This window comes from Atta cephalotes, assembly GCF_000143395.1.
Source record: "Atta cephalotes unplaced genomic scaffold scaffold00041, whole genome shotgun sequence".
Classification (NCBI taxonomy): Eukaryota; Metazoa; Arthropoda; class Insecta; order Hymenoptera; family Formicidae; genus Atta; species Atta cephalotes.
Window position 1 is genome coordinate 1,904,907 of NW_012130105.1, and position 11,061 is coordinate 1,915,967.

At 24.2% G+C, this 11,061-nt stretch overlaps 1 protein-coding gene across 1 annotated transcript in view; it reads left to right on the top strand.

Annotated features, from left to right (window-relative positions):
- The window catches only part of LOC105622227 (scavenger receptor class B member 1), a 19,271-nt gene that overhangs the window by 3,882 nt on the left and 4,328 nt on the right, over positions 1-11,061 (top strand). Inside the window, exons 2-6 of the mRNA XM_012203652.1 lie at positions 1,127-1,218; positions 3,332-3,492; positions 3,672-3,816; positions 5,942-6,142; positions 9,975-10,135. Of these exons, the coding sequence (XP_012059042.1) occupies positions 1,127-1,218; positions 3,332-3,492; positions 3,672-3,816; positions 5,942-6,142; positions 9,975-10,135 (760 nt within the window). The remainder of the gene's footprint in view (positions 1-1,126; positions 1,219-3,331; positions 3,493-3,671; positions 3,817-5,941; positions 6,143-9,974; positions 10,136-11,061) is intronic.

The following is an 11,061-nucleotide window of genomic DNA, read 5'->3' on the forward strand; positions in this document are numbered from 1 at the left end:
GAATATTGTTCAATTCAAAATTCTGAATAGAAAATTTTTTAATTCAAAGATAGTTTTTTAATTCCAATTAAATAAAAAAAATTTTTTCTTTTAAAATGAGCTATAAATGTTATTCAATTCGAAATTGTGGATAAAAAATCTATTGTTTCATTTAAAAACGCATTATGAATGCTACTTTATTCAGAATTATGAATAAAAAATTTTTTTTATTTTAATTCAACTTACAAGAGGAACATCAAGTGACGATGTCGGGGATTTTAATGCGCTTTTTATAGACTGTATTTACGCAAGAAAAAAACGATGTTTCAGCCATTGGCCCATAATTTCGAAGAAATTGATTTTTTAAATAATTATTGTAATAATTTGAAAAACGTATTGTATATGAAAATATTAATATCTTTATAAATTTCATTTTATTTCACTGAATATTAAGGATAAAATTATACCTAGGTGAATCTTGGATAATGATTTTGAACGCAACAAGTTGATCACGCGCCAGTCGAAATGTTGCTCACTTCAGTAAATCAGTCATTTAACTTACTCGCGCGCGCAGCGATTCTCGGAACTGAAGAAGTATTTCAATAAAATTTATCAACACGGAAAACGATAGAATTATTCATAATAAAATCGTATATGCTAATAGGACAGAAACTTCGATTATTGATGCTGGGCAAAATAAAATAATATCTTTGTTGCTCTCAAAACAAAATATAACTGATTGGCTGAAAATTTATGATCATAATAATACAACCTTTTTTAAAATATTTTTCACACCATGTATATTAACACACACACACAAAATCAACAATAAAAATTACATATAAAATATTTTGAATAAAACGAGATAATGGATTTCACTTATGCTTCCGAAAAGACGAATTTACGAATGATATTCATAAAAACTGAATAAAATAATTTTTTCGTTAATTATGTTAAATATATTATCATATTTATTACACATTTAATATTTATAAAAAAGGCGCTATGTTATTAACTTTCAGAAATTGATATTCAAAATTAATTGAGTATTCTTTATATGATAGTTGAGTATTCTTTATTTGCGGTATCATAGAAATAGAATAAACCGTAAGTTAATAAATTATTCAAACAGATTTTTTTTTTATAGAATGCATCATCTTGTTCATGATAGGCATTGGATGTAGCTTCTTAACGTATATGATTTATATCATCGATCCTATGACCATGATATTGAAATATGTAAGTATCAATAAAAAATACAGAAACATATGTAGGAGCAAATAAAAAAAAAAAAAAATCTATGCAACAAACGGAGAAGAATTTTAACTGGAGAAATATATGTAAAGTGTTTCATTTTGTTAAAGGTTAAATAAAATTCTTCCTTTAAAATATATTAATTAGGTATATTACAATTAGAATATAAAAGCGATTTTTACGGTACTAAGTTATTATACAAAAGTTTTCAAGACCGAAAAATTATTTCACCGTGCGTTTCTAGAGACTATATATATAAAGAATTTTATAAAAAAGAATTTATAAGAAAGAATCTTTTTACATTTTTTTTATCGCATATTGTAATCTGTATAAAACAGATAAACATTCATCTTTCAATATTTATTTTAATTGTCGAAAATGTCTACAAAATCGTGGGGATCGTTATGCTGCACCCTGTATATTAATTTCCAATAATATATCATTATCTAATTCAAATTTAACTTTTTTCTAGACCATAAATGGAACAAAGTTATTCTTACAAATTTTTTTGTCGCTGAAAATGAATCCGTAAATGAAATTTCTATCATGTTTTTAAGAAAATTCTAAAAATGTTGAAAATAGAGAAAATGTCATTTTGTGTACTTTTAAGTATCTTAAAAATGTGACATGATGAGCAATTTTATTTTTTGAATTTGTTTTCAGCGACAAAAATCTATAAAAATTAGCTGTTGTATTATATTGGTTACTTTATACAAGAATGATAAGTTGCACTGAAAAAAGGGGAACTTAAAAACTAATTTTGTATTTTTTCACAACAAATGGAATAGCGGGAGAATATAATACACTACTTATATGCATTTTTTCTAGAATCTAATGACACTATATTTAATTAAATTTTTTAATTATTTAAACATAATTGTTTAAACAGTTAACTTAATTATATGTGATAATTATATGTGATATCACTTGTTGTGTTTTGATTTTAGATTCATAATTAGCAATCTCATGCAAATGATTATTCAATTTGCATAAGCATTCTCAAAGAGAATTATATTTATCTACTTATTTAAGTTCTCTTCTTTTCATTGTAACTGTTCTTGCATAAAACAGCCAACACAATAGACGACTTTTAGTCTATAGTTCAACTTTCTCGAAATATGATAAAGTGATCTCGTAATATGATAAAGCAATTTTATTTACGGATTTATTTTCAGCGACAAAAAAATCTGTAAGAATCACTTGGTCCAATTCGTTATTTAAAATCTGTGTCAGACAGTGTAATCAAATAATTATATATTTTTACTAGGGATGCACCGGATCATAAAATTATCTGATATCGGATATTGAACAGAATGCAACATCGGATATTCGGTATCCAATCGGATATTCGAGAAAGCAATTTCTTCGAGTCGGATATCCGACATTTTCCGGATATTCAACAGGTTCCGAGAAAATGTCTTCTAAAAAAAAAATCTCTAGGGAAAAAGATTGTAATTTTGCAACAATGTATAAGATATTGTAGCATCATGAATATGCACATTTATTTATAGAACATTTGTATAAGAAAAAAATCAACAATTTAATGACATCAAATTTCAACCGGATATATTCCCGGATATTAATGACATTCTACTATCTGGTCAGATAATAAACAAGTGCCGGATGATACCAGACACCGGATACTTTTTCAATATCCGGTGCATCCCTAATTTTTATCAATTTTTATTTCTTTTTATAATCAAATACTGCAAATAAAAGTGTCTTTATTAAAAAGTTCTTTAATTATTTAAAAAAATTTTTTAATTTTCTAAAACTTTATTCAAACTTGTAAATATATACATTGAAGATTTCAATATTACATTTATTGCATCAGAAAAGACTTTAATACTAGAGACTTTAATCTTTAGAAGCAGTATTAATTAAAATTATTTATCTTTAATTTATATGATTTACATAAATTATATACGTAATATTATATAACATTATATACATTATATGTACAATAAATCATTATAGAAGCTTTTCAGCGAAATAATTATTAATAATTTAAATATTTTCTTTCAAATTACATGCAAATTGAGTAATATATATATATTTTGTCTAATAAAATATACTGATGTGGAAACTATTTTTACAGAATCTACAAATGGCGCCTCATTCATTTCTCTTCAAAATGTGGCAGAAACCAAATGTTGATGTATATTTAAAAATATATATATTTAATATTACCAATCCGATAGAATTTCTAAGTGGCAAAGAGAAGCTTAAACTTCAAGAAATCGGACCATATGTATATCAGTAAGTATGTTTATTATTTTTTTTATTATTATAAGATATTACTTATGCAAACATATATTGTGAATAAAATATTATATGTAAAATATTTTACATATAACATAATCTAAGTACCTTACAAAAATAATAATTCTTTTAGCATTTCAATAAGTATGTATTTAAAATACTCTATACGTTTTCAGAGAATATATTGTAAACGACAACATTACATTTAACGATAATAATACTATGAGTTACATCCCTAGAAGAACAGTAGTTTATGTTCCCGAAATGTCAGTTGGTGATCCTATGGAAGACATAGTCAATGTCCCAAATGTACCTTACTTGGTAAGCACAATAAATTATTATTAATTATCAATTATTTTAATAAATCATTATTATATAATACATTAATATAAGAGATTAATTTTTAATTAAAAGAATCTGATAAAACTGCAATAGTCAAAATATGTTTGTGGAACATTTTTTAATCTGACAACTACTTAATATATAGCGATAAAAACATAAAAACTCGCTAAAAAATTAATTTTTCTTTCTTTTAGAATTAAGAAAAGTAAAAAATAGTAGAAAATATTAATTATTATTTCAATTATTGTAATATTATTTAAAATATTAGTTTTTAACATAATTATTTTGATAAACTCAAGCTTGAATTTAACATTATATACCTTAAATTATTTGGAGAACTAAATATAATTTATATAAATATAATTTTTATATTAAGATATATTTGGTAAAAGAAAAACGAAATTTTTATAATTTTCGTTTAAAAAAAGAATAAAATGAATTTTATAAAGTTTTTGTTTACACTATAACAATATTGTATAACACAAATGAAAATTTAATTTGCAAAATAGTTCACAACGCCTTTGATTTGATAATTAAAACATCTTTGATTTATAATCTAAATTCAATTTAAATTGAAATATTATATCTTCAATGTAATTACGATTATAATTCTTCTTCCTTGAGCCTGCAATAAGAAATAATTAGTATTGTCAGCGTTTTTTGCTAAATTTTATTGTTGTTACATAACTTGATTGCAGAGTAATAAATATATTTAGTATTAATATTCTTAAAATTTTATTTATTATTATTATTAAGATCGATATATCATCCTTTATAGTAATTCAATACTATATACAGTATTAATTTCTGTAAAGGATGCCCAAGACTAAAATTATAATTCTTATATGTATTTAGAGTTATATATATTAATACTATTTCCGTCATGCATTGAATATTTTTTAAAAAAAACCTTCAAAATCCTTTTTTTTTCTCGATAAACGCATTTATTTATATAAATAAAAGTAAATTACGTATTTGCATAAAAAAGTCGAAATGAAAGCAATATTATCTTTTAAAGCAAAGTATAACGAAAAAGTGTTCTTTTGTTAAATTCTGCTCCTGTTAAAAAATCCAATCTATACAATTCAAATATTAATGTATAATTATTATTAATGTATAATTTTTATTTTTGACAATTTTAGGATATTTAAGTTTCTGTGCAATATTTTGAGCAACTTATCATTTTTTATGATTTTTTATGATGATGCGTAAATATTTTCATCAATAATGATAAAAATTAAATTTGAAGATCACGTTTCCCTAACTTAAAAGTAACTAAAAAATAAATAAAAAGGCTCGAAGAAATAGGCGCTGTTTAAAGTGCGCAAATTGTTCAAAGAAATTTCTCAATATAAAAGTTAAATTTATTGAAGAGACAATACAATTTATTGAAGAGACGAGAACAAAGAAAAAATCGCTAAACGATAATAAATGTCGTACGTTTCAATTAATGTATACAAAAAAATATCGGAAGATGTGAAATTCATTTATTATAGTCTCCAGGGAAGCTAAATTAAGTTCTCTGTCAAGAATACATTTTCCCATGCCAGTTACAAGGCTGGATGGAACTCACAATTTTTGATGCTCAACGAAAACTGTAAGCACATAAAGTAAACTGCTAATCCAAAATCTTGATAGCAAGAAACGTTCACAATTAAAAAATTTTTTTATGTTATTTTCAAGTTAGTTTCAAATTACAAAATAATAAATAGATGATAAATAAAATATATAGTACGGAAAGATCCTATGCCTAATCCATTAGATTAATATAGATCCATTAAGTCTATGAAGCAACCTTCAACGAAAAACAACTTATGTATAATTTTTTTCATAAATTATATTTTATCGATATATAAAAAAAACCGAATATAAAAAAAAGTCGTGATCTTGAGATATATAAAAAATTGTGTCTTTTTTAGCACAAAAATCTTGAAGAATAAAATACAATATTTAAGAGCTTCGGATATTATTTTTATTAAAGAAAATACAGTCTTACATTTAGTCGTACATCTAATCTTAAGTTTGCGATTAATTCAATTTAGTATTTATAATTATTTAGAGTAATTTTATAAGATAAATTTTACGCAAAAATATTCTGACGCAGGGTATTTTATCCGCTTTGAGTGATGCCGGATTTATAGTGAATTATCCTATAGTACAATTAGCTAATTTAATGAATACCAAACCAATTCTCAATATCTCAGTATACGATTATCTATGGGGTTTCGAGGATTCATTGATAAAATTGGCCAGTAGAATGATGCCAAATTTTATCGACTTCCTAAAATTCGGTCTATTGGACAGGGTGAGTAAAATCAATTTTTATACAAAACACTAAAATAAATAGTATTATAAAATTATTTTATAATCATGAAGACGCATGCAAATGTATATTTAAATACTTAATAACTAATTATTTTATGCCCCAGCTTGGTTTTAAACTTATAATACTGGACAGTTCATAAATATTTGTATCTATTTCTTTAACATATTGTAAATTGTAATGAAAGAAAAAAATACATTTGATGAAATGTTCATTACTAAGATCAAAATAGATAAATCCACGAATAAAAGACATTATTTCAATTTTTCCTTTATTACCTTATCTGTATATGTATGCATGAGATAATATTTGTACATTAAAAACGTTTTATATCAACGTTTTAACCCAACCAGAATTTTGAAGTCAAACAGAATTTCTGATTATTATAATCATTTTCTGGTTATAAGCAGAAATTCTATTTGACTTCATCAAAATGCCATTTTGGATGAATCTTTTTGTTTGTTTAACAAAAACATTTTTCTCTGTGTAGGTATTTATAGGCACATTCGAATTATTTTCTATATAAAAAAAATAGCATAAAAATAAATAGAAAAAAGAATTTTATTTAATTCTTATTTATATTTAAATTATTAATTTATAATATCAAGAAATGATTCTGCTTACAAATGACTTTTTTAATTATTTATTCTATTTATGATAATTTTATCTACAACAATATATATAAAGTTGATATTTATTTATATTATTATATCTTTTTGGTCATCAACTATTAGTGTTTTTCGAGCTAAAAGGTTTAGAAATTCAAAATGCGCTTCGGCATATATTTATCCAACGGTGGAAAAAGAATTGTTGTAAATCATATAACCAGTTTGAAGTCCATTGGTCAACCAATAAATTTATTACGACTAATTCTTATTAACATAGTTTATTATAAAAAAGTCATTTTAACAGAACAGGATGCAGAAGTTACATACATATACAGGATGCAGAAGTTACATACATATACTTTCCGTATATTTATGATTCATAAAGAAACTAAAAAAATATCCAAAGTGATCGAAAGTGTCAATAACGCAGAATTAAATTCATTTCTCAACGAGAAAAAAATGCATTTTAATTAATCATACGAATATCGGTGCATATTCACGATTTCTAAATCAAGAACAAACTAGTTAAATTCCAGACGTTCTCTAGATATCGAATATTTAATGTGCGATCGTGTGCAAAATATATAATGACGAACAGTAACTGTTCGTCATTATATCTGATTTTTGAATGGAAAAATATACATCTTCTTACAATATTACAACAATTTATTTTGTCTCATGCCATAGGACAAAAAAATAATAATAAATACTAAAATACTAATCAATAATGAATCTTAATCACTGGCATTTCGTCATTGGCTAAAAGATTTGTATGTTTGTAATTATACATAATCATACTGTGCATTATCGAAGACTACAAAACCACTCAGCTTTTGGTATGAAAAAGAAACCGGTTTCTCAGTGCATGACTTGACCTTCGCAAATAATATCACCGCACTGTGATATTTCAGAATCATTTTTAATTATCCGATTTCTGAATCCAGCAGAAATGCTGGGTAGAATTAGATCGAAATTTTACTTATAGCAAAAAAATTGCAATTTCAACATATCCTGTCTGAAATTCATGTCATACGCGAATCACTCAAGCGCACGCATTCTTTATGCATAATAAGCTACCGGTTTACAACTGCAGGCGCTCTTTCTTTTCCCATTTTACTCCTTTTTTTGTTTTTCCACTATATGTAAATATATATTAGATTACATATAAAAGTAATTATTATTATATAAAATTAAATAATTTTACAACAGATGAAAAATATTTAATTAAAATAATTTCAATAGCATTTTTTACACATTAGTTTTGTAATATTATCCTTATGAAAATAATTAATATCTATATTAGATTTACAAAAGAACGATTGGAAATAATTGGAAAAATAATTAGAATCTAATATGTAGTACGTTATTTGTTCCAAGTTTTATTAATTCAATAGTACTTTTTTACAAGAATAGTTTGTTGAAATTAAAAATGTTAATCGTTAGAGTTAAAAGATTTATCCTAATTTAAATTTTTAAGAAGAACGATCTTTACTTTTAATTATTTTAATTATTATTTAATTTTTATTACATTAATTTTTTAACGTTACTCAAATTTGGCACTTTCATATACACGCGCTTTCATATATTTGCGCTTTTTTTATATCAACATGTCACATAAAGAATGTAGATAATAAAGAATATAAAGGAATTATCTTTTCGTTTCTGAATTATCTTTTCGTTTCTACTATACTTCCTTTAGAAATTACAAGTAACACACAGATAATATTATTTGATAATCTATGACACAACCCTGATCATGATTATGCGACAGTGCGCGTGAAAGCAAATGGAACAGTGTCGCGGACCGTGTGTCTTGAATTGCTTTTCGCAATTTCGAGTCGCTGATCCTTTCACTATTTACACACATTTCAGAGTTCACGAGGTTAGTGTTAACGACTTTAAGCACTGGTCCCAAGGAGTATGCATAATTTCCGCACTTATTTTTTCCTGATTGCATTAATAATAATTCAAGTAATGCGTTTACTCAACAAAATTATTGCATATTTATGGGGATATAAAATTTTGCATATAATATTTATACGGAGTATTTTAAATTTACGGAATATTTTAAACAAAGTTTTTTGGATAATTTTTTGATGTTATTCAAATTTGTAAGATTGCGCATTGCAAACACATATATTAATTAACATAATAGTAGTAATAATATATTAAAAATAATAATAAAATTTATAAAATCTTGCTTTATCCTCTTATGTATAAATCGCGGGCTTTGGTAATAAATAATGACAGTATAATGGAGAATTTTTCTATCATTTTAAAATTTTATTCATAAACTTTTATTATGTCAAACTTTGAATTAGTATATTCTAATATTTTAATTTTGTGTGTATATGCATATGCTTTACTATTCTATTTTATTAGAATAAATTTTGCAAATATTACTTTACGAAAATTATATCTAATTTTTAAATAATAATATTTAATCGATGATATTAATAAATTAATAATTCAAATAAATAATTATATATATATATGTACGCGCGCGCGTGTGTGTGTATGTGTGTGTGTGTGTAAATTGATTTATTAATATTGAAAAAAACATTTGTCAAAGCGATACAAAATTAATTACTAATTGGTTAAAAATTATATATTATCACTTTAATCCACAACCTATTGTATTACTTTTATTGATATCCATAAATTTAATCGATAAACTCAATGACCTCTTAACTTCAAATAAATTATGTATTTTATTTTTCTTTGATACTGATTATGGAAATATGTAATGTAAATAAACGCATCATTTATATTGAAAAAATCGGTTTTGCTAAATTAATCTAAAAATTTAATTGAATACAAACCTGAAAATAATTTTGTCAGACCATCAAAATAATTATACAGGACGATCAAACTAGAATATCAGAACTTTTTACAGCATTGCTTATTATGCTTGAGCATATATAATTATTTTGATAGCCCAAGAAAATTATTTTCATAAATCTGTGTCTAACTAAATTTTTAAATATTTCAACAAAATCTTTTAGTATAGATGATTTAGCGTTACTTAAATGTGGTAGATAATATTAGATAATATTACAAAATAAATAATTTTTAAAATAAATTAAATAATTAGATAGATATTATTTATTATATTATTTATAAAAGGATGTGTAAAAAGCTTTTGATAATAAAAACTTGACAAATTTTAGCAGAAATTTCTGAAAATTGATGTATATCATTGATAGCTATATGACGAGGGAGAGAATATTGTGACGATAAATCTTCAAAAGAATGCTGACATGGTGGAAGAGAAAGGACGATACCTCAGCATTGACAAGTATAATGGCAACCCTGGAATGGCACAATGGGGATACATTGAAACCGAAGGCAACGAAACACGAGAAGAGTAAGAATTATAAGTTTTAATGATCCTATTGCGGAAAAATATATTTTCCCTCTAAATAGATAAATGACAAACACTTGAAAGTTCTATTATTCTATAGAATTTTTTGTCGTATAGGTACTTGAGTCATGTGTAATGAGAATACAATACATAGAAAACGTTTCTTAATCTGTCAAAAAATGACGTGCTAGTGATATTTTAAGAGTAAAATAATTTATGGAAGTTTTTGTTAGAAATCAAAACACATTAATGATTAAAACGCTTTTGAACGTAAACTATTACGCAAATAACATTGCAAAAACTAAATATTATATATATTGTTCTGAGTAATTTTGTGTAATCAAATGTCGAATGTAATCAAATGTGCATTTGGATGAGAAGTTATTTGTTCTTGCGCTATCACAATTCTTCCTTCGATAACTAACTTGATATTCTTCAATTCGTCGCAATAAATTTTAAAAAATTTTTATACAAACACACAAACAATATCATGATTTATATATTATTAAATAATATATAAATCATGATATTGTTAAATATATTGTCGGAGGAAAAAATTTTTACAACTTGTCCCGATATACAGAAAAGAATATAAAAAATTATTTATATATAAAGATAATTAAAAGAGTTAAAAAATAATAATAATAAAATATTTACATACAACTAAAAAATTATTATGTTTCCTAGAAAAGGAGAACAACATTTTTTTCCAATTAAATTGTAGTAATAAAAATTGTCCGAAAATGAGTTCATAACTACTTTTAATTTGAAAAAAATTAAATTATTATATAATCAGATAATATCGGCAAAAATATATAAGCACAACATTGTTTTATCTAATTTATTTAGAATGCACTGATATTACAAATTGTAATACATTATTTGTGTGTGTGTGTGTGTGTGTGTGTGTGTGTGTGTGTGTGTGTGTG